The sequence below is a fragment of the Bipolaris victoriae genome (genome assembly GCF_000527765.1).
Source record: "Bipolaris victoriae FI3 unplaced genomic scaffold scaffold_105, whole genome shotgun sequence".
In the NCBI taxonomy this organism is placed as follows: Eukaryota; Fungi; Ascomycota; class Dothideomycetes; order Pleosporales; family Pleosporaceae; genus Bipolaris; species Bipolaris victoriae.
In genome coordinates this window covers 71,577-94,452 of record NW_014575287.1, presented here as the reverse complement: position 1 = coordinate 94,452, position 22,876 = coordinate 71,577, and the positions used below count along the sequence as shown (strand labels likewise).

General features: G+C 50.7%; 10 protein-coding genes across 10 annotated transcripts; 5 read left to right on the top strand and 5 right to left on the bottom strand.

Annotated features, from left to right (window-relative positions):
- Positions 1-893: 893 nt before the first annotated feature.
- On the bottom strand, positions 894-7,670 carry COCVIDRAFT_109803 (hypothetical protein; the record flags this gene model as incomplete). The annotated part of the gene is made up of 1 exon (XM_014697145.1): positions 894-7,670. One exon carries the CDS (start codon positions 7,668-7,670, stop codon positions 894-896), a length of 6,777 nt encoding a protein of 2,258 aa, XP_014552631.1.
- Positions 7,671-7,886: 216 nt separating this feature from the next.
- COCVIDRAFT_109879 (hypothetical protein) lies at positions 7,887-8,265 on the top strand (the record flags this gene model as incomplete). Its single annotated transcript, XM_014697144.1, has 2 exons — positions 7,887-8,008; positions 8,061-8,265. The coding sequence occupies 2 exons, from the start codon at positions 7,887-7,889 to the stop codon at positions 8,263-8,265; spliced, it is 327 nt and encodes a 108-aa protein (XP_014552630.1).
- Positions 8,266-8,293: 28 nt separating this feature from the next.
- On the bottom strand, positions 8,294-9,478 carry COCVIDRAFT_30052 (hypothetical protein; the record flags this gene model as incomplete). Its single annotated transcript, XM_014697143.1, has 3 exons — positions 8,294-9,253; positions 9,308-9,418; positions 9,470-9,478. The coding sequence occupies 3 exons, from the start codon at positions 9,476-9,478 to the stop codon at positions 8,294-8,296; spliced, it is 1,080 nt and encodes a 359-aa protein (XP_014552629.1).
- A 316-nt stretch (positions 9,479-9,794) lies between these two features.
- On the top strand, positions 9,795-12,676 carry COCVIDRAFT_30051 (hypothetical protein; the record flags this gene model as incomplete). Its single annotated transcript, XM_014697142.1, has 2 exons — positions 9,795-11,157; positions 11,319-12,676. 2 exons carry the CDS (start codon positions 9,795-9,797, stop codon positions 12,674-12,676), a joined length of 2,721 nt encoding a protein of 906 aa, XP_014552628.1.
- A 380-nt stretch (positions 12,677-13,056) lies between these two features.
- COCVIDRAFT_109868 (hypothetical protein) lies at positions 13,057-13,974 on the bottom strand (the record flags this gene model as incomplete). Its single annotated transcript, XM_014697141.1, has 3 exons — positions 13,057-13,152; positions 13,204-13,371; positions 13,519-13,974. 3 exons carry the CDS (start codon positions 13,972-13,974, stop codon positions 13,057-13,059), a joined length of 720 nt encoding a protein of 239 aa, XP_014552627.1.
- A 479-nt stretch (positions 13,975-14,453) lies between these two features.
- COCVIDRAFT_109832 (hypothetical protein) lies at positions 14,454-14,627 on the top strand (the record flags this gene model as incomplete). Its single annotated transcript, XM_014697140.1, has 1 exon — positions 14,454-14,627. A coding segment is annotated over one exon (174 nt), but the record flags the coding sequence as incomplete, so codon positions are not given.
- Positions 14,628-14,733: 106 nt separating this feature from the next.
- Positions 14,734-15,565, bottom strand: COCVIDRAFT_30049 (hypothetical protein; the record flags this gene model as incomplete). The annotated part of the gene is made up of 2 exons (XM_014697139.1): positions 14,734-15,384; positions 15,434-15,565. 2 exons carry the CDS (start codon positions 15,563-15,565, stop codon positions 14,734-14,736), a joined length of 783 nt encoding a protein of 260 aa, XP_014552625.1.
- A 1,361-nt stretch (positions 15,566-16,926) lies between these two features.
- On the top strand, positions 16,927-18,045 carry COCVIDRAFT_109802 (hypothetical protein; the record flags this gene model as incomplete). Its single annotated transcript, XM_014697138.1, has 3 exons — positions 16,927-16,974; positions 17,034-17,599; positions 17,661-18,045. 3 exons carry the CDS (start codon positions 16,927-16,929, stop codon positions 18,043-18,045), a joined length of 999 nt encoding a protein of 332 aa, XP_014552624.1.
- A 568-nt stretch (positions 18,046-18,613) lies between these two features.
- COCVIDRAFT_41260 (hypothetical protein) lies at positions 18,614-19,362 on the bottom strand (the record flags this gene model as incomplete). The annotated part of the gene is made up of 2 exons (XM_014697137.1): positions 18,614-19,048; positions 19,108-19,362. The coding sequence occupies 2 exons, from the start codon at positions 19,360-19,362 to the stop codon at positions 18,614-18,616; spliced, it is 690 nt and encodes a 229-aa protein (XP_014552623.1).
- A 269-nt stretch (positions 19,363-19,631) lies between these two features.
- COCVIDRAFT_43707 (hypothetical protein) lies at positions 19,632-20,957 on the top strand (the record flags this gene model as incomplete). The annotated part of the gene is made up of 2 exons (XM_014697136.1): positions 19,632-19,932; positions 20,044-20,957. Coding segments are annotated over 2 exons (1,215 nt in total), but the record flags the coding sequence as incomplete, so codon positions are not given.
- Positions 20,958-22,876: the final 1,919 nt, after the last annotated feature.

Here is a 22,876-nt window from a genome sequence, read left to right as displayed (position 1 = left end):
CTAGCTCCTCCTCAAGACACACCTGCTGAGGAGACTGCCGCCCGGTCTGAACACGCCTCAGCCGAGACACCCAAAAAAAAGAAGAGGAAGAATAAGAAGAAAAATAAGAAGAAGACGCCCGCTTCCGAAGTTAGCACAGATGATCAATCTACAGCAAATGAACGTGCTCAAAGGCTTGTTGTTCCGCATGATTGGGACATGCACAGTTATGATCCCTTCACCTCGCAGATGACACATATTGAAGCCATCCGATATGCTGTCAAACATGATACTTCATCCTACTTTGCAAAAACCAATGCACGAATGGACACGAAAAGGAGGGCGCAGGAGGCTAACGAAGCATTGTTGAATACACGTAAGTCTTGATCTATCCTTAGAGAGAATGCAGCTAACATACACACAAAGGCCAGAGTGAAGACGAAGGCGAGGGCGAAGGCGAGGGCGAAGGCGAGGGCGAAGGTAAAGGTGAAAGTAGCAATTCGGGCTGAAGCATCACTGAGTCCGCACCCTTGTCAGAGATTCGAAGATTATTTTGCGTACTTTGTCTAGCGGAGCGATGAAGCTTGTGAGAAGTAAGGCGTGAAGTATTCGTACGGGTACCAGGCATGCTTGCTGGAAACTTCCAACATGAATGCGGAATCACGCGGGCAATGGGAGTTTGATTGAGTCTTATCAGACGTGAGCAGGGTAATCTTAATTTTATGCGACATGACTAGTTCAGAAATTGAAATGAGAGCTAGACAACGACAATGCGAAAACGAGTGACGTTTCCCCGGAGATATCGATTTTGCACAAACAGGAAGACAGCGTTGCACGTTAACATAACACGTTCATCTAATTCATCCAAAAAATAAACATTACAATCCCATGAAACAAAGACGCTCGCATGCCAGCTAAACAAAAACGTCCAACCTCGCACTCATCTCATACCCACTGCGATAATCCCCAACTCCATACAACTCATCAAATACCCCTCGGAACCGCATAGCACATGCTTCCAACCTTACTCTTTCTTCCTCCACGCTCCCCACATCGAGCAGTACCTCGCGCCGGGCATTGCCAACGCCGAACCATATTGCACCTGCACTCTCACTCCAATTCGTCTTGATACTTTCCGCTAAGCTGCGGCGGCAGAAAGCGAGGAGCGCTGTGTGTTGGTCACCCGGCAGCGAAGCGTGCGCGTCGCCGGTGTACGAGGGTACGCTGTCGAGCTCCATATTATGAAAAATCGCAAGAGTATATGCGATAAGATCATTGATGTATGTTATGAATGGAGGAGCAGAAATGGTAGCGGAGGTACGGCTGATTATATATTCCAATGGCGGTAGAATAGATGTCATGGCATCGAGTATGTGGGTCAGCGCGGAGAGGACGTAGGGGCGATGCAGGAGGTGGCGGTTGTCTTTTAGTTGTTCTGTAGCGCGGATGAAGGCGTTGGATATGGATACAATGGAGGTGGCGATTAAAGCAAGACTTTCTGGTTGATTGATGCGGAGGTCAAAGATCATCGTGTCAAGGGTGGGTGGTAAGGCTTGTAAAATTGGGAGGCAGATGGCGAAGGCGGTGCTGGATGAGAGCATTTCTTCGAGGTATGCTGGGAAGATGGCTTGCAATAGTACGGATCGCAGTGTCGCTCTGTCGGCTGCTGGTGCTTGATCGGTACAAAGCGCGGTGGTGAGCTGGTGCACCAAGTATGTTTGTTGGTTGTCTGCGGCAGCTTGTTGCGCTACGGTTTGCATGAAGACTGACAGCTGTTTGGCTTTCCCAGAGTCTGATAGCTTCGGTGCATATCCGCACAGGCGAGCAATTACATAAGTAGGATCTTCGGCGGGTAGAGGGAAAGCGGCCGAGTCTGTGAAGAAAGGTAGTACGGGCACTATATCGCTTGTGTATTGCTTCAAGAACTGAACGATTTTCTGAACGAACTCGACGTAGGCGCCCGTGATAGTTGTACCCTGACTGAGCTGCTGGTAGTTGTACTTCATAGAAGTCATGAAGTCTTTGAGTATGCAGGCGTAAAATCTTCTCGCTTCAAGCGCACGCGCAGGCTCATGATGCTCGACCGCGTAGATGTCATCTCGCATGTTTGACAGGATGCTTGAAATAAGTGCTAGGCGTCGAGTGCGAAGGGAGTCTGGGTTGATATCCCATACGCCAGTTTCGAGATCACGGAAGAATGGCAGGTTCCGCATGAGGGGATGATCACCATCGGTCTTTATGATGGCGTGCAGCAGTCGATCTTGGAATCGGAGCATAGCTTCCCGTTCCACCAGACACACCATCATAGCCTGGAGGAAGTCATTTCGATGTTCTTCATACACGGTAGGGTCACAATCCATGAGAGCAGCCAGGAAGTAGGGACCGAACTTGCGCGTCTGCTCGGTCTGACGTAGTTGCTTCCATGACACCTGGCTGAACGAATCGAGGTAGTAAGACCATGCTCGCTCGCCCGATACGATCTGGCCTTCAGCAATGCAAACCCAGGTATCGACACAATCCTTGAGCAGAACGTCATCTGGTGCATTCTCCGCGCCAAACGCGTTCGAAAGCAGGTGCCAAAGTGGTGTTTGGATGAAATCGAGACCAGACTGTTGTACTTGCTTCGCTGGAGGAGCTGAATCCAAATCATCTAGATCATCCAAGTCGTCCATGTCTGGGAAATCGCCGTAGTCTTGGCTCTCCTCATTGGTTTGCTGGCTTACATCCTTCTTTGACTGCATCTTCTGAATCTTATGCAACTTGGTATACTCTTGTAGAACTTTGAGCGTATCATGAATGACGTTGACCAGCCTCCGATCTTCGAGGTGAGGAAGCTCAAGTAAATGCATGATATCGGAATCGATAAGAAAATTTGTCAAAGAGGATAAGTCCCTTGCGCATTTGATAGCCTTGCCCATACCCGCAATACAATCTCGCAAAGTCGCAATGACCTGTTCTTGGTTTTTCTCCATTGTCTGACGGACCATGACTGCTGAGATGTTCGTTGAACCCTCAGTAACAATGGATTTCAGAAAGTCATCCGCCTCGATTTTCGCGAGTTTGTACTGTCTCAAAGTTTGGTGCATGATATCCTTGTGCCAAAGTGCGAAGGGTTCTGCAGACTTATATGGCTCTTCGGTAGATAATTGGAAAGCAGTGAGGTTCGCCCAGGCACGAACGCTCAATCTGCAAGCCTCGCGGTGGGAGTTATCGTGATTTACAAGACCACGAATTTGTTCGAGCTTTGGTCGACAGGCTGGCGGGGCATTCCAGTATAGAACAGATAGCAGGTCATGATGATTGCGCAAAGCTGCAAGGCTCTCCTCATCGAGAGGCTGATCTTTTGGATATGCTCGGCCGTGGTTGGGTAAACACCGAAAGACAAAGCTGCGAATCTTTTTCTCAGGGTAAACGTCTTTCATACCGCGCAGACCCAAAGCAAGGCACTTCAGTGAGATATGGAAGGAGTATTCATTCGGCTCAACAGTCAATGAAGGGTCAGCAGCAAAATTATCCGGAAAAGGAAAGGAGCCAACGCTTGCCTCGCGTCGAAGACCTCGAAGACCGTTCTTACCAAAAAAGTCCACAACGGCGTTGAGCATCAACTCGGGACGTCTCCAGTGCCAGTGTGTCATTAGTCGGTGGCATCGGGCAAGATTGGCTCGGACATAATCATTCAGTGATGCACTATGCTTCCTGTACGTGCTCGGGTACAGCTCAAATATTCGTCGAAGGATATCCCGAATGCATGACCAATTATCGTTCTGGAAGGTTTCTCTTCGATTTCTGAGTGGGATACCAAAAACATCGATTTCGTTAAACGGGAGGAGAGTGAACAGTGTAGCCCATGTTGTTTCGAAAGCAGAGAGATGAGTGGCACCAGATACTCTGGGGCTGAGCTCTTGACTGGCAAGGTCCCAAAATCCCCAAGCTGTCATATGTAGCTCTTCAAGGACGTGTATGCATACGACTGTGGTCTCCACAACGACTTCACCGTCTTGCACACCTTTCTCACGCACAGAGTGTCGCTTGTTGAGTTCGAGAAAATTGCCCAGCTCAGGGATACCTTGTCGTACCAAATGAGTGACCACAGCCTTTGAGGCATTCTTTAATAGCGTTAGGATTTCGACTCGGCTTCCTTCGTCAACAGCTGAGTGTTGAGCAATACGGTGGAGTTGGAGACTTATGACAAGTAGATAAGTGCCAATGCGCATAATATTCCAGCCAGATTCTGTTCCAGGACCGCCGACGGTATCAAAAGGAGCCAATACACCATCGAAGAGCGTTTGGCAGAACCGGACTGCTTTAGCCACGAAGTCTTTTCGGTCGATTGGATCCAGGAAGCTGAGATGATCGGATATGTAAGTAATGAGTGACCGTGTTACTTTAGCTGCCGGCATTTCCCCAACATGAATGTTTGTGGATGTATCGGGGTTAGATGATTGGTCTACCAAGGATGCCGACACGTTCCTCACTAGGTCATGTAGATTCGAAGACGTCTCGTCATTCCATGAACCACATCTGACAGACCTTGTTCCGTCGGTAACGGTAGAATACCCCGCAGTCTCATCAAGATTGCGACTCTCTGGCTTCCCAATGCTTAGAGCTCGATGAAACTCATTAGATCCAATCAAAGTAGATGCATGGAAGTATGTCCCAGATGCCAGTGAGTACACGTCAAATGTGATGGGATACCGGGCACCAAAAAGTCCCAATCCATGAAGAACAGGGAGGTCTTGCTCTGGATGAGGTTCCTGTACTGGGGCAACATCGATTGTTTCGAGCACTTCCTGAACTGCTGGCTCGCTTGGCTGACGGAATTCCCGTGCATCCACATCGATCCTTCGCGCTTGACCCCTAAGTTTGAGACGTTTCTTGGTAATAGGTTCTGGTTTGCTTGAAGCCTCTATTGTACGCTCTCCTGAATCGTTCGCAGAAGGGAGCAATGGCGGTTCAACACCATCGTCTGCAAGGTAACGCGCTAACTGGGGATTGACAATATGATGCTCATTAGGCAGTTGCTTTCTGAACTGCTGGTCGACATGCAGTAAACCTTTCTCGAACGCGATTTTCCTGTGGTCACGGCCAAAGTCATTCTCATCACCTTCCAGCTGTGCAACTCTGAATGGCAAGGTACCATTGGGCCCTGGACCTTTGTGATGCTTGTTGGTCTGCAATATTTTTTTACTTCGACGAGTGGACTTCACCTCACTAGGAGACGAGCGTCGAAAGACCCGAAGACCAGTAGGCATGTTTGTACGTTGCCACAATCGGGGAACTTCTATTGTAGCTTCTGGTCGCGTATCAAGATCCTTTGCAGAATTTGCATCAATTTCCAATTCTCGCTCTGTATACTGCTGGTTGTCGGCCCTATTAGTCAAGGGAGAGCGAGGTCTTCGTTCTTGCATAGTGATATCTGATTTCGGCTTTAAAGCGCCCTTTTGCCATTGCTCAAGAACGGTGTTGGCTTCCTCGGTATCCTGAGCATTATGCAGTCGTATTTGTTTGTTACGTGGACTTTGGCGGGCAAGGTCCGGTCTTTGAAGGGCTTGCCGCCTGGCCACTCGGAGAAACTGTGGTACATTGGCGGCTCGTTTCGATGGCGACAGAACAACGTCCACAACGCTCATAGCTGGCGGAGCAGGCCGACGCGAGTTCCTAGGATGGCCGTGTTTTCTTTTCTCAGACTGACCGCCAGAGGGTCGTCCGGCATAGGCTGAAGATTTCATCTTCTTTGCTTTGCCAAAGGCGTCGGTCAGCTTACTCTGTCTCTTTCGCTTGGGGCCAGTCCCTCCGAGTGTAGGTAGATGCAAACGGTCATGCTCCATATCTGACAGATTGTCATCATCAGCGTAGCGGCTGTCAAATATCTTAGCTAATGCCGAGGCATTAGTTACAGGGTTCTGGGCATCCTTGATGGGGCGCGAGAAAGGAGCCCTTAGTTCATCCTCCGACTCATCTGATATAACGACTGGATCTTTGGAAGAAGCATTGGGAACTGATGGCAACGGGGGCCGACCCAGTGGTTTTGTGATTTTTTGGGCAACTCCGCGCACTGGTGTGCTGCGCTCAGGGGACAAAGCAATATTCGCACGCATCCTGTCTCGCTCACGTTGCTGAGCCTTCCGTCGTTCTTGAGTCTGCCGGTCGAATCGTAGCCAGGAAGCTGGTAAAACCCCCTTAATCTTTCTGCTCACATTTCGTAACTCGCTGTCGCCCTGCTCTGCCTCGCTGGCAGAACTTGCCGCGGAAGACGAACTGTCTGTCGGTACTACTCTTATTGGTCGACGAAGCCCACTACTAGGTCTTTGAGTACTGCGCGGTACAGTATCAGAGTCAGATTCCAACAATGGACGTGGGTCATCTTGCATGATTGATGAGGTAGAGGGAGTTGGCAAGTTGGGGGCTGGCGTCGTCGCATGCAGCACACCTGGACGGCGGGCTGAAGCGTTCGCATGCGGTGGACTACTCGAGTAAGGAGGAGAATTAGGGGGTATCGACCAAATGTCGCGTTGCAGCCCAGAATTTTCGAATATGCTTGTCGGTGGCACAACATCCTGTGTAGATGGAATATTGGGCTTCCTCCGTTTCGCTGCATGAGGATGGCGAAGTTGTGTGGAAGGAGGGCGTCTGATGGGCTTGAAAGCATGCTGATGTCCTGAACCTCTGGCATTTCCATCTTTCTCTAGCTGCGGGGCATTGGGACTAGAGACTGGTATCTCCACCTCTGGGGGGCTACTCGTAGGGTTCTCGTCAGGATTGAAGTCTTGTTCTTGCGATTCATCATTTTGCTGCTTTCGGTGACCTTGAGGCGAGCGCGATCGTTCTCTTCGTACTGGCTGGAGACCTCTGCTCTGGACCTCCCTCCGGTACATCTCACCCTCCAGTGCATAAGGATGCAGCTGAATGGGTTTCCGCTGACGAAAGTCACGCCTTGCCCTTTCTTCCACGAGATGCCGCTGTAAAGCCGTTGAAGATGGAATGACAACTTGCACTGCTGTCCGTCTATGAGGCCTGATGAACGCCGGTGGAGGTGACTCCAAGTCTGTGGGTGGATCGGAAAGCTCATCATCTTCAGAGTTATCTGACAAAGGCGCAATACCAAACTCATTCAATATATTCGAAGCCCCAGTACGTCCCTTCGGGTGTTCTGCAGGAGCTGCTTGTTGCAGTTTGTTTGAGCTTTGAGCAGTTTGGAATGGTGGCTCATGTTCATCGAAAAGCGGAGGAATGGACGCTATCGAGCTGTGCGGGCGGGTTGGCGATTCAGGGCGGTGTTGAGATGGCTGAGCTCGGGTAGTCCGTAGAGCTTTTGGCGTTGGAGAGCCTTGGAGCGGATCTGGACTCTCTGACGGTTGAGGTCTTGGGTTGTACGTTGACGACGGCGTAAATGGCGAGGGCGTGGGACGCTTAGGTGAATTGTGTTTCGTGGGCGATGTTATCCTCTTTTCTTGTAGACATATTCTTTCAGTGTTGCCATCAGCAGCAAAGTAACCTTCAGAGCCTTCTCCATCCTTTTTCACGGGGTGCCTTGTCTCCTCAGCTTGCTTGACCTCGTTGATGTCATCTTCGACGCGCTCGACGCGTCTACTCAAGCCACCATTTAGCCTAGAACCCTGGCTCTCGAGCTGAGATTCTTCTTCGTCCTCATCCGAATCCTGGACAAATCCTTTCTGTCGCCATTTGGACATTTGGGCGCGCCTGCATGTCGTAATGCGGTTCGACGCTGGTGGAATGGGCTTCTGCCTGTAAATGGAGGGCATGAACGCGTCGTCCCGTGCTTCGCCTGCTAGCGCGTCCTGGCGGCGGAGGCATGCCGAACTTTTCCCCGCGGGAGTGCTTTCGTCATTCACCTCCACCTCGAAGCGAAGACCTCAACAGGCCGCGTACACAACAAGTGAACAAGAATGGCAGGGCGTATCCTCCCTGTCGCATTGGCAGCGATCATGGGCGTATCAATTGGAGTAGCAACTTTTGATGGCGAGTTCAAGAAACAACGGCTTGCACGGATGAATGAAGAGTACCAACGGTACGCACAATCACTCAGCGCCCTCTTACACCCCTACTTATACTCTTGTTAGAGAGTTGGCTACTGCCGCTGCTTCGAATGGAGTCAACCCTAGTCCCGCACAGCCTCAGCTCCGGGCTAAAGAAGAAACAATTGCCTCCCAACCGCCTGACAATTCCTGGTCGAACATGCTGGGTTTGTGGGCTTGGAAAAAAGAAGCGAAGAAAGAGGTAGTGCCTGTAAAGGCAAACATTGAAGAAGCGAACGGAAAGTCTTGATGGCTGTCATTGTTCATTGATTGGCATTTCAGAGATTCAATCTTCTCTCCAAGTCATCCCACCTTCCTCGCCGCAACGGATCCAGTCGCTTCAGCTCGCCTAGCCATGACTTCATGTCCTTTGTCGTAAACGTCCCTGTGCCAACATCAACTTCTAGGTATGCCTCTGCAAGCCCAAGGAGCGCCTCGTATATCCATTTGCAATCCGCCTCGTCCTCCAAGATCTCCCGTATATATTCCATCTCATTCTCGTAGTACTTTTGCCGCTCGCCATTAGTCAAATCTTGGACAACCAGGTGGTTTGTTGGACACGAAGGAGACAAAACTGAGAGGAGGTACTGGTGGTAAAACCATATGGATTGGTCGAACGGGTCGGTGTTGATGGCTTCACATATCAAAGACAGCTCTGAATCGAGGAAGGCACGACGTGCTTTGGAATCTGCGTTACGTTGAAGGAGGATTTTGGGTATAAGCTGGCTGCGGTTGTGCCAAGCGGAAAAGTTGGATAGGTTGGTCTTGATCATCTTGGTGGTATATTCAAACTCGGATTCGGCGAGACTCTTTGGAGGGTTCTCAGTTGTAGGCTCAGAATCTGCGGTCAAGCGTTCAATTTCTGATACCACAATACGTCTGTAGCCCCAAGCATGAAAATTCCGACTGTCCGCATGCAGCATCTTGTTTATGAGTTGCAGCTCTCCTAACCAGAGCTTGTGCGCCGCTTCTACTCCCATCAAAGCCTCTCCCTGGCGCAGGAGCCAGTTGCGATGGTTCCATATCCAGTAACACTTGGGGAACTTTCGGAGCAGTGCAAACGTGAGTTGCAAGTCATCCTGCAGCAAGCCGTGTGGGGGCTGTCCGGGTGTCTCTGCTCTCACCAGAGTCATCAAGACGCGTCTGCGGTGATTCCATATTGTGTAGTATTCGGGGTTCTCGTTTAGCAGCTTTGTGACTAGGCCGAGGGCTTCGATTGTATATTGCTTCTCGGAAATCTGTAGTATCCAAAGTTAGCCCTGCTCTGGAATTATTCAAGACTAATCATGTACCTTTGTATTCACCGAATCTGCCAGCTCTTTGTACTGCGCAATCTGCTCAAGCTCCTTCTGTCGAGCCTCCTCAGAACGCACAACAGGACCTGTCCCGCGTGCTATACCGTGCTAGAATTATTAGTCATGTTCTACATGCATGCAAGCAGGCCATCTGCTTACACTTGCCATAGTTGTTGTTTGAGCAGCATGCAAGTTCGCAGCTGCTGCAGATTGGAGCCGCGGTGGGATTTGCCCCACCACGCGCGTGGACCTCTTACCCCCACGTCACCGCCCACGGAGGCTGCTACTCAACGCCCCATCAGATCTACACTACACTTAACACACGACATCCTTGACATTTCATTCACCATTATTATTACTAACCCAACAGTAAAAGTATCGGTGTAGCCAATCTACTGGCTGCTTTCCTTTATACAGCTTCACATGAACTGAGGTTGGCGACACAAGCTCTTCAGTTTACTCATCTTGGCTCCAGCCGCTCAACATGAACGACACTGATGATGATGCATTTCCACTGACCTCTGAATACCTCGTGCCGCCACCGTCCCCTACAAAGACTGTCAGCACAGAAGAGTGGTCGTCACCAAGGACACCCAGATCCCCTCGCAAAAGTCGCAGCTGTCTTTTCTTTCGGGACGTCGACGATACCATCCGTGACCTTCATCTGATCTCAGCATCTTCTCCTACGAAGTCTAGATTCAGTTCTCGTCTTGAAGCGCTCTCAATTCCGGTATTCCACGCAACCAAGTGCGATTCTTCACCGGTGCAGCCACACGGGGATTCACCTGTCAAACCACAGCGACTTCCCGCTCCTAATCCATCCTCTTCGTATCTATCTCCTGATCTCGATATCGCCCACGCTCGTTCATCACCCGTGATACGTAACTGTCCTATAGATGATGAAGTACCACTTCCTCCAAGCAGAACGCATAACTCCGTCCCAGATCGCAGGTCATCACTGTCGAAAAGGCGAAAGCATAGCAACCCTGTCTCCTCAGGAGACTTAGTCGAAAAGCTTACATACGACCAGTTCCCATCTTCAGGATCTAGGACATCACTCGTCACCCAGGAAGGCCAAGTTCAGCCCATCACAAGCCATATTGATACCCCAGCGAAGAAGAACAATCCAGAAAATAAACTACGCCCATTTCCTTCATGTTATTCGAGTTCTCCCATAAGACCTAGTCGATCCGCAGCTCGAGAAGGGTTGCTAGAGTCGACTCGGTATAGTCAAACAGGCACGCCTGATCGCTTCATAGCCTACTGCCGACCACCAGCTGTTGCGCGAGAAAGCTTCGAGCTCAACAGTCCTGCAGAACGTCGAAAAACGGAACAGGGTACTAACAGAGGTATTCACACAAACGCAGGCGCCTTCAGTCATCGTTTGCGCAGGAGTGGTCGGCTGAATGAAGAACTGCGTGGGCTCCGGGAGACACATTCAGTGATATTGGGAAGGATCAATGCAAACAGGAGAAATATCCACTTCAGACGAGGCTCAGTTCCCCTAGCTGCTCGCCAGATCAGTACTGGTGCAGTCTGGAACGTCGGTGGACCTTCTGCTGTGAGTGACACGGTGGTAGCTGTATCCACCGGAAGAGGTAGGATGCTCGGTAGTGGAACGAATGCGCCGCTCTACAAATCTGCATTCCTCAGCCGAGCGGATCCTGAAGCTGAGCTAGAAGCCTACACACAGCGACTAGCACTGGCACTGGACATTGATCGGACAGATCGAATACTTCAACATTCACCTCTGTGGACTTCTCGAAATTCTCCAGAGTCTAGCGCACAATCACATGGCAGACACGTGTGGCGAGACGGCGCATGGATCAAAGAGAATTTTAGCTCACGTTTGTCTTTTCAATTCTCACAGTGTCTTCCGCTCGACTTTGGGCTAACGATTCAATGAAGCACAACGTCAAGTATCGCAGAAGCGAAGAACTGTCCCAATACTGCCGTTCAGATAGGTTCTATAAATCCCAGGGTTTACTGAAGCTTACTGAACCCACAGTTCTCGACGCACCTGACCTTCGCGATGACTACTATTGCACCCTTGTCGCATATTCAGATACCTCCAAATGTCTTGCTGTCGGCCTTGGAAACTTTGTACACATTTGGTCAGAGCGGAGTGGTGTGAACACGCCAGAATCGCTCAATGCGAGACCGCCAAACAGCATTCCGGTGGATCGACACGTTACATCCCTTAGTTTTTCATCAGAGTGCGGTGGCCAAGCAATCCTCGCTGCAGGACGAGCAGATGGACGCATCTCACTTTGGAGCCCTTTTGATTCGGAACCTCGCTTTGATGTTACACAGCCCAAGCCAGTATCATGTGTATCTTGGAGACCTACTATTGTACGTCGTCCTTCTCTTCGCGATAGAGCAATGACTGTCCCAACCGAAGAGTTGATCATCGGGGATGAAGTGGGCCATATTTACTTTTACAGCGTAGAATGGCCATCGGAGACTCAAAGCGCGCTCTTTGGCTGGCACGGCGCCATGACCCTTCTCGCCCGTCTAACAATTCACAGCCAACAGATCTGCGGCCTTACATGGTCCCCAGACGGCGAGCTATTCGCAAGCGGCGGAAACGATAACAACTGTAATCTCTTCGAAACAAAGAAAGTGCTCCGCCCGAACCCACCAGGCCAAGACACGTCAACTTTGCTCGACGTCCGTCAGGGATCGACGGGAGAATCCATCTACACAGTGTCGAATCGTGATAGCTCTGTATTGCATCTCACTCCCTCTGCAGCAAAGCACACATGGACCCTCAACGCTGCCGTCAAAGCAATGGCCTTTTGCCCTTGGCAACGGGGACTCATCGCCATTGGCGGCGGCTCAAATGACCGCTGTATTCACTTTTACCACACGCGCTCAGGCACCTGTCTTGCAACCATCGACTGTGCAGCCCAGGTCACCAGTCTTATCTGGTCGCAGACGCGGCGCGAGATAGCCGCGACGTTTGGCTTTGCCCAACCAGAACATCCGTATCGTGTCGCGGTATTTGCATGGCCTAGCTGCGAGCAGCTTGTTGCTGTGCCGTGGTATGATGAGAATCGTGCTCTGTGCGCCATTGCGTACCCTGGTGGACCTACAAGTGGGGCACAGCTGGAGGATGACAGTAACGACGGAAGAGCGAGAGGCGAAGATGGTGTTTGGTCAAGAAGGGGTGTGGAAGAGGGATGCATAGTGGTTGCAGCTAGCGATATGGCAATTCGTTTTCATGAGATATGGTCGGACCGTCGAGGTAGCGTGCCGTCAAGCGGCCTGCTGGGTAACGGGGCAATGGGTTTGCTGGGTGGGAGCGACATCCTAGAGGGTCCCTATGCAAGGGGTACTGAGAGTCAGGGCACAGTGATTAGATAAGCTCAACAGCCTCGTGAATGAGAGTGCCTAGGAGCAATAGCAACTATGCTTATTTGTTCATTGACAGTTCCAACGAGGTCGTAACACTCTGCAAGTCCCCAGGAATCATGGCAACAGTATTGCAAAAGTGCCGATGCTCAGCTTTCGCAACGTACAAGACGAGAAAAACAACAAGGCGAGATACAGGAAGCATAGGTGGCGGTCGTGAAGTGATGCAATTGTTTATTCAGACAACTGCTTGAAACAGTCAGTGGTATGAGAAGCGCCTATCCCTTTGAATGCCCGAAGTTTTCATTCAGATACAGGAGCCCACTCCCTTATTTTCGTGCCGACGCCAATGTAACCATTTCACGATCCAATCATGAATTCATGATGATCCTCTAGTGCTTCATGGAAGACGCCCTCCTCTTGCGGGCCTCGTCATGAGCAGCCTTAGCGTCGTTGATACGCTTGGACAGAATCTGAGCGTACTCGTTCTGCCATGTTGTTAGTGTTTGGTTCTTTGAACAGATATAGAATGTACGTACGGCAGCATCCTTGGAAGCCTCCGCCCGGCGGCGCTTAAGTGCGAGCCTGTGACGCTTGTGCTGGAGACGCTGAGGAGTAACCAGACGCTGGATCTTGGGGGCCTTGGTGTAGGGCTTGGCGCCCTCCTTCTTGGGCTGAACCTCACGACGGATGACGAACTTGCGGACCTACAAATGTAATTGTTAGTGCTCAAACCTTTACAACTACTAGGCTCACTTCTTGCTCAGACTCAATGCGCTGCTTGTTGCAGGAAAGAGCGAGACTCAATCCGCTGGGCGAAGCAGGATTGGCGAAGAAGCTATGAGAAAACTCACATCATCTTCCTTGCTGAGACCGAAGAAGCGGCGGATCTTGGTCGCGCGCTTGGGACCGAGGCGCTTGGGGTGGACAATGTCGGTCAGGCCGGGAATGTCCTCGTCACCCTTCTTGACGATGCTGAGAGCCAGGACGGAAAGATCCATGCCGACGATGCAGCCACGAACGGACTTCCTCTTGCGCTCACCAGTGCGGCGGGGGCGGTAGCAGGAGTGGCCGTCAGAGAGCAGGAGTCGGACACGGGTAGGGTGCATGACACCCTGCTTCATCGGGAAACCTTGCTTGTCGTTTCCACCGGTGATCCTGAAGATGTAGCCTTTGAACTCGTCGCCGACGCTGTCGCCAGGGACTTCGTGACCCATGCGGCGCTCCATGAAGACGCGGAGCTTGCGCTCATCGTCAATCTCAATCAGCTTCTGGGTGCCATTGTTGGGGTAGGAGATGTTGAGCTTCATCTTGACTGCGGCGTCTCGACGGCGTGCGGAAGCTGCAACGTTAGTAGATGGTCGTGAGAGTCTGAATTGGAGATTTCGGAATCTGCTTTTCGACAGGCCTCGCTTACAGAGTGGTGCGCGCTAGTGTCCTTGGCGCATCACGTGCACACGTGCCTGGCTGCGCGAACATGGGTAACAACAGTTAGGTGTTTTTTTTTGTAAGTTGAGGTGGTAAGTCAATGTTTTTCGCTTATTCTTATGATTCAAGATACAAGTGGCCTTGAACAAAATTCTTGGTTACCTAGTCACGCCCTGACGCGAGAGCTTTGCTTCAGTGTACAGGGCAGGGCCAGACGCAACTTCAACGTCGCAAGCGACCGAAAACAGATGATTGCATCATTCTTTCCATCAAATGGAACTTGCAAGCCACACCGACAAGCTGATATCTTGAGTCAAGTTCAGCCAGAAGTTAATGGCCATCTCTATTTCCTCACTGTATACATATGACAATGCAGTCTCAGATTAGAGGTATTCGTTTCATTCCATATGCGCTGCAACTCCTGCAGAAGCCAAGTACTATGCTATTCGACATGCGCCCGCAATTCATACTAACCCCAGATCCGATGCACGGAACCAGCTCGGAACCGAGCATTTCCCAACCCAGTAAATCATAAACGCCAAAGCCGTGCCATACCTTGAAATCATGCACATGTAATGCTTTTTTGATAACACATAAAAAAGAAGGGAAAGGAAAAGACCGAAAAACAGTGACACAAGGGCTCAGTGCATGAGCTCGACTGGTGGCCTGGCGGTGCTGGTAGTCATGCCTTGAGCTTTTTGCGAAGCAATAGGTCCTTCGACTCCCTCCATTGCATCGAGGGGCGTCAAAGCCTCAGGCGTCTCGGTTGTGTCTTCGACGGATATGGCAGGAAGGTTAGGCGAGTCGCCGTGGTCCTCCGGGTGGTAGACTACAGTTGTACTGCCTGTCCGCCTCCTGGTGATGATGTTGCTTCCGTTATCAGTAGGTGACGAGGCCTCGGGGTTTGCATGGAGCTTGGCTAGTGCTGCTGCCAGATCCTCTGGGTGGACGATTGTGTTGGGTGCATCCTCTTCCTTTGTTTCCCAGCCCATAGGCGGTGATGGTGGTGGTGAGATGAAGAAGAGTCGATCCGACTTGGGCAGTGCCAGGTGCTGGTCTGAGGGGTTCATGGGTGTGTTCACGCCAAAGTATACGCGGATACGGAAGCCCATGAGCTGCTCACCGTCAAGAGCCTGGCGAACTTGTATCGCAGAGTCGGTATCGAAGAAGGAAACCACTATGCGACGGAAAGATTTGAGTGGCGCCCATGTGTGCACCTTCGCATGTTGGTTGATTGTTTCGCGGATCTCGGTAAGAGTAGATAGTTGGAAGATTTCGGGTGCCAAAAGATTCTAGGCCTTGTTAGTACTGTAGCTGCAACTCGTTCGATACATTGCTTACGGTGATGATGAGAGTGTTTGAGGGTGGTGATGGTTCGACTAGTGGTGGCAAGTCTGACAGGTCGATAGAGAGCGGTGACTTGCTTCGTGATGATGCGCGAGAGCGCTGTGGCGATGGTATGGTAGCCTGCATGCTTGATATCATGGATGTTAAAGTAGGGGATATGTTGTGAATGTCTGGTGGGTTGAATAGCTATGGTGAGTTGGAGAGCAATGTTGTGACAGAGTGCGTCTTATATCAAACATTGCCCTCTGACGGCGAGTGGTTCCAGCTTCGGCATGCCAGCAGCAAGCGTTGCTCCGCCTCAATATCGCCAAGCCTAGAATTCGGCCGTCACCATACCCGCTACCATTGCCAGGACTGGGCACCACTGCACTGCCCCCCCCATACTCTCCTTCTCAACACGTTGCGTAGTGAGGGGTCACGGGCCTCGGAGACGCGTCTTTCATGGAGACTCAGCGGACAACATCACGGTGCGCAAAGAAAAGGAGAGGGCCTCAGCCTCGTTGTTGCACACTCGCCTTCAACTCCGCCCCCAACCGGACGAAGGCAAACTCTAGCAGCATCGCCTTTGGTCCACATATTGATATCTGCACAGCACTGAAGCAACACGCCTGCTGTTAGTGTCCGCCTTGGCTATGTTCAGACTGACTGCACGGCATACACGCTGCAACGGCCGATGTCTTTCCAACTCGGCAAGTGATAAAGTCTTTGATTGGCAGCAGACTCAACAACGTCACTGCTCGCGCTGCGCCGTACAACCTGACAGGGTAATCCATTGTACTGGTTGGCTCAACTAGCAACATGACCCTGGGCAGTCCTGTGCACGCCGATTTTGTCAGCCGATAGTAGCATTCTAGTAGTGTCTTACACGCGACAACTCTCACCATGCTGGGCCTGCGGCGTATGTTTCGATAAAAGGTGTCGCAAGCACCTCGCGCACAAGGCCGGATGCAAGTTGCACCTTGTCACGCTAATGTCTCGAAGTCCGCAGGCTGAGCGTCTTTGCTGAGCTGGCACGTTTCTTCGTGATGCTATCGACTCCTGTTGCATTGGCAAGCCGAAGATAACATTAGCTTCTAGCCCTGTAGAATCACTGGCGCACCTATTACAATACTACATTTCATTTCCAAGCTTCTTCTTCATCCTACTATACGACACTTGGGTGGTTAACATCGTGCATGGCACTACTCTACAAAGTACCAAAGAACACTCTAGGCTATGCGAACTCCATCGGCGCAAACCGAAGCCTCCCATTACCAATCTGTGGCGCAGATGTGGCGCGTGGGGTATTCAGCCGCAATCGGCTTAGGCCGCCTCTCCGCGCCAGGCTCACCTCAAAGAATCTCCGTATAGCACGACGACCCTAGCCAGCACCACTCCATACACGCCAACACGTACCTGTCGCTCATCCGTTCCAGTCGCCTCAATACCTCGGCTCGCTTGCGACTCCTACGACCCCTCAGCCCCATTCTCACCCACACGACGACGCGATGGACTACGATCCAGATGGCGGCCAAATCAACGTCCGCTTCCTTCAGGTACACCGCCCGCTCTGTCTACCTTGGCGGATACGTCGAGCTAACACAGCCATGCGCAGGCCGACAACCAGCGCGCCCACTTCATTGTCCAAAACTTCAATCTCGAGACCGCAAATGCACTTCGCCGTGTAATGCTCGCCGAGATCCCGACGCTCGCCATCGATGTCGTCGAAGTGTTTGACAACACATCGGTCCTTGCCGATGAGTTTGTCTGCCACCGCCTCGGTCTCATTCCCTTGTCGTCCAAGGGCGTAGATGACCTGTTGTATTCGCGCGACTGTGACTGCGAAGGCTACTGCGACAACTGTAGTGTCGTTCTCACTCTCAATGCCAAATGCACAGGCAGTGAGGTTATGAAGGTGTATGCGCGCGATCTGGTCATCGAGTCGAGGCCGCCGAATGACGAACTAGGACGACCAGTGATTACGGATTCAGAGGGGACGGGCAGTTGTATCGTGAAGCTGCGCAGAGGTCAGGCCATCAACATGAAGTGCATTGCAAAGAAGGGCATTGCAAAGGAACACGCAAAGTGGGCACCCAGTGCAGCGATTGGATTCGAATACGATCCCGCAAACAAGCTGCACCACCTGGACTACTGGCACGAGGAAGACGCAGAGAAGGAGTGGTGTGTATAGTCTTGTTGAGTGGAGTGACGAGACCGCGTCAAACTAACGATATGCACACAGGCCCAAAGACGAAGCCCGTGTCAATCTCGACGGCGGTCCACCCAACCCCGACGAACCCTTCAACTACAATGCTGTGCCTACGCGCTTCTTCTACGACGTCGAAACAGTCGGCGGCATCGAGCCCGATCAGATTGTCGCAAAGGGAATTCAACGGTTACAAATCAAACTCGCCGAAGTCCTCAAAGAACTATCTGGTGGCATTGGAGACCACGAGGATTTCGGTGGTGCCCAGAGCCCCATGTTGAATGGAGGAGGCTACGGCGACGCAGGTGGTTACACGCCGGTCGGAGGCCCCGGAGGCTATGGTGGTGCCAGTTCCTGGGGTGGCGCGGCCCAAGGAGGCACTACACCATATGGTGCTACGCCTTACGGCCAGGGCTGGTAGATGTATCATGAAATTGGGGGAGATTCCAGAAAAATTGAAATACCCGATGTGCTCTGATTGGGTCAAAAAAAAACAAATGCATGGGCTGGCGTTCGAAAACAGGTTGGGCGTCGTCACAAACAGAGAGAAAGAATCCTTATTCAGAATGTGACAGATTATGGAGAGGGTCGAAAGCAAATGTCAATTGACCTTTTCTCTCTTTCCTTCAAGACTTTCTTCGTCTTTCATCATCATTGTCCATCAATAAGCTAATATTACAGTTACACAACTTCGCAAAGTTACGTCATTTGGTTAATTTTGGTGCGAAACAATTGTTTGCAGATGCGTGTGTGTGTGAGAGAGAGAGAGAGAGGGGAATATATGTACACGTTGTCTCCATAAAAAAGAAGAGAATTTTCAAGTGTAAGCCGATGAGTGTGGCACATACACAGGAAGAAAAACGCCTTTTTTTTTCCCAAAATGTACCGCTGCCTTCTTTTTTTGGAGCAGCGAAGCCAAGGTAGGTAGTCATACAGATGCGAGAAAAAAAAGAGTCTGAGTCGTTATAGATCGTGTAGGAGTTTGTAACTTAGGCGTTCTTTACAACGCCAACCTTTGCCGGTCGTAGTACTCTGCCGTTGAGCTTGAAGCCCTTTTGCTGTGTGTGGAAGCAAGTGCCGTCCTCCTTGTCTGGCTGTGGTGCCTGGAACACCGCCTCATGGACGTTGGGGTCGAACTTCTCCGCTGACTCCGAGGGGTCGAATCGCTCCAATCCGTGCTTCTTGAGTGTGTTGATAAGGATGGTGTCGGTCATCTTGATGCCATCGTGCAGGGCAATCAGATCAGTGTTATCCGACTTGAGCTTCTCCTCGGGCACGGTGCCGAGGGCGCGGTCGAGGTTGTCGACCGACTCGACGAGATCGCGGGCGAAGCGCTGGATGGCAAAGTCCTTTGCGCCTTGGATTTCACGCTTGGTGCGCTCTTGGAGGTTACGGAAGTCGGCGACTGAGCGGAGATATTTGTCCTGTTGGACATTGTTAGTGGTTTGCCCCTCTTTCTATTGTGTCATGGGTTGTGGCATGCCTTCAATTCGACAATTTCCTTGTCCTTCTTCTCTAGCTGCTCCTTCAATTGTGGTACCTCGTTCTTTTCTGCTGGCGCATCCTCCTTCTTCTCAGCTGCTTCGCCCTCCTTTGCCGGCGGGGCATCTGAGTACCATCGGATGGCGGGTGCGGCGACTGCTCGTGTGATGGGGGACTGTTGACGTAGTGGCGCAAAAGCCCGTATTTGGCGGGCAGCCTGTTGCCTCGAGGCGCGGAGTATGGTTCTTTGCAGCATGTTGTATGTTGATATCTGAAATCTACGAGGATGCAGCGAGATGATTGTGCGGCAAGAAAAAGTAGGTATGTAGGATGTGGGATGCAATGATGTTGATCGTCTTCGAGAAAATTTCGGAGCTGTGACGGGATTGCCCAGTGCACCCACCCGAACAGGGTCCAGTCTTACCATCCCGAGGTCGGATCCCGAATATTCGCCTTTGATCTGCTTACCTTGAGACTTCTGACTTGATTCTCTTCAGGGCTCAGTTCCATGATGCGTGATGCGTAATGCGTTCTTCGCCAATATACTCCCTCCGCATACGCACTTTCGTGTCTCGACATGATGCGACTCCCTTTGCATCGGTGCAGAAGCCTATCAAGGCTGCCTATTACCGAGGAGGGACATCGCGGGCAGTCATGATCCAACCTCAGCATCTCCCCAAAGAGCGCGCAAAATGGCCGACCATCTTCCGCCAGATCATGGGAAGTGGTGATTCCTATGGACGACAACTCGACGGTATGGGTGCGGGCATATCGAGTTTGAGCAAGATATGTCTAGTCGAGCCCTATGGAAAAAGGATTGCTCCTGGTGTCACTGCAACTCGCTTTCGTACAGGGTACGGTGGCATAGATGTAGCTCGAGAAACCGCTCGGGAGATACAGGCTCAAGAGGAAGCACGAAAAAATGCTGATGACCAAGAAGTAGACGTTGACTATACTTTCGTTGGTCTAGGCATTGAGAACAATGAAGTCGACGTTGCAGGCAATTGTGGGAACATGAGTAGCGCCATCGGTCCCTATGCATACAATGCAGGCCTCCTTCCGCCTCGAATCTATGCGCAGGGTGACGGAGAGGTTACAGTCAGAATCCGGAATACCAATACCGGCAAGTTGATAAACTCTACCTTTACGGTTCTCGGGGCCCAGGCTACCGTTGTGGGAGATTATAGCATTGATGGGGTGACTGGAAACGGTTCAAAGATCAAACTTGACTTCAAACACCCATATGGCAGTAAGACCGGTAAAGTGCTTCCTACGGGCAAACGGATAGACAACATCGCAGGCTATAAAGTATCCTGCGTAGATGGAGCAAATCCGGCAGTCTTCATCCGCGCAGACGATGTTGGCGTAGATGGTACGATCCTTCCCAACGACTTCAACAGGCTTCCGGACAAGCTCGCATTACTCGAAAACATACGAAAGGCCGCAGCAGTGGCAATGGGAATTGCAGCAACACAAGAAGAGGTACCCCGTACTATTCCCAAGATCGGCCTTGTGTCGCAGTCATCCACTCACCCTGTACTATCCGGAAAAACACTTCTGTCATCACAAATGGACATTGTCATCCGTTTCCTCTCAGACACGCAACCCCATCGGGCTATTCCATTGACTGCAGCATTGACAACAGCAGTCGCTGCTCGTATACCTGGGACCATTGTTGAGCAGATGCTAGCCCCTGACCCTTTGATGAAGGGTGCGATCACCATTGGCCATGGCAGTGGGCGATTGCAAGTCAATGCCACCATGGACGAAACGGACAAGCTCATTCCAGTTACCGGTACCGTGTATCGGACAGCTAAGAGACTGTTTGAGGGGGAAATTTTCTGGACCGACAACGTTGATGAGACATCTGAAGTTGGCACTGTTTACAACAGCAACGGTCGGCACTCTCTCGGTCTAGCGTTTGTCCTTGAAAATAGAGGACAAAGCTCGTCTCATCTATTTGAGGAAGATGAGTATCAAAAACAAGAAGAAAAAGAAGCAAGTGAGCAAAATCAAGTGCCAGAGATCGAACAAACCACCAACCAAGCCGAAGATGGCGAAAAAGAAACAAAAGTACCAAGACTCAGTTACCGACCGCTTGCTGATTCTGATCGAAAGGATCTTTTTGCGTCTTTCCCGTACCATCCTGACACACCGCTCACATCCGCTCTCCAGAAACTCTATGTGCAAACTACACGCTTACTTTCTGACCCGGATCTCACAACCCGTTATTACCAGCCAGAGCTTCCAGGCGTTATCAGACATGTGCAGCTTAAACTATTATTCGCTGGTGGTACGCAGCAAGCGACAAGAGAGAAGGCCAGCCAGAAGATAAAGGAAAGGACGGAGAAGAAGGCGAAGAAGAAGGCGGACAGAAAAGCAGCAAAGAGAAAGCTGCACGAAGAGAGAGAAGAGAAGAGGAAGAGAAAGGAGGCTTTGTTATTTGAGAAGGCTCTTGAGAATAAGAATAAGAATGGGGGAAATCAGGAGACGAAATCAGAGTATTGGTCGCAGTTCTTGCCTGAAGAAAACAGTAAATTGTAACTGTTCATATGAAATCTTGCTCAATCTACTATCTCCCGAGTGCTTCTCATATCTCGTTGTATCCAATGTCTTTTCTCGTCAAAGCCACACATGTTATCTATTATTTTCAGACACCGAAACTGATTTTGTTGCAGCATGTCCTATGTCCACTTCTTCAAGATGAGAACTTCGTTTGCTGTATCACGGGGTGCACTTTCAGACGAAAAATAGCGAAAAAGTGATGCCACTGGTGTGTCTCTACCTTGCCCAAGAGTAACTGTTCGTGTTCAATAAAGTTCAAAAAAAAACATTTTAATTATAAGGATTGCTCAATTTATTCAAGATACCTAATAGATTTATCAATTCAAGAGCAACAGTAGCCTGTGATGCATTACGATCTTGTCTAGGTAAAGATATTTCCCCATCATGTTGCTGATATCACCAAGTTCGTTCCGTTCTCCAAAACGACTCGATGAGAAACTACCATTACCAAAGACCCATGGTTCATCGGCAGGTTCATCGGAACAATCCGGTTGAACGGCAACAACTGGCGATGGATCTTCCATTTCCTTTCCCTTACGACCTTGTTGTGGAGATCAAATGATACAATAATGTCTTCGCCATCACCACGCCATTTCGATATTGCAGCTTCATTCCAACCCCTCCTTTTGATATATCCCTTGCAACCTCTTTACTCCAATTACTGCATTCGGTCTTGGGGTTCGGTCATCGTACGATCTCTCGCACCATAAATGTATGTACATGGGTTGTACTCCCTACTAGCCTTGGCCTATCCTAATTCGCCACCAGAGCATCCGACACACTCACTTTACACTTGCTGCAAGGCAAATCCCATAATCCCAACATCTCGCGTTGCCTTCTCTTCCTATCGTCACACCAGCAAACTACAATCTCCACTCGCCGCCCCACTCGCGCAGCCACTCCTCCATTCCGTTTCTGTCCGCCTCTACTACAAACACCCCATGTCTCGCAAACGAGTGAACCCAGTAAGCATGCAGATACGAAAGTGAACGCCGATAAAGACCCTAGCCTTACATTCTAACCCAGATGAACGCGTCACCTTCCTGGACGACGATGATTAATGTAAAGAACTAGTAACAGTCAAGTATGTACATGCTGCAAGACCCTGTGCAGCTCTTTTCGGGCCGTTGTGCATGTTCATCACATTGCATGCATACAACCAAGTTACTATTACTATAACATCAAGATTCCTAGAGATAAAGTGG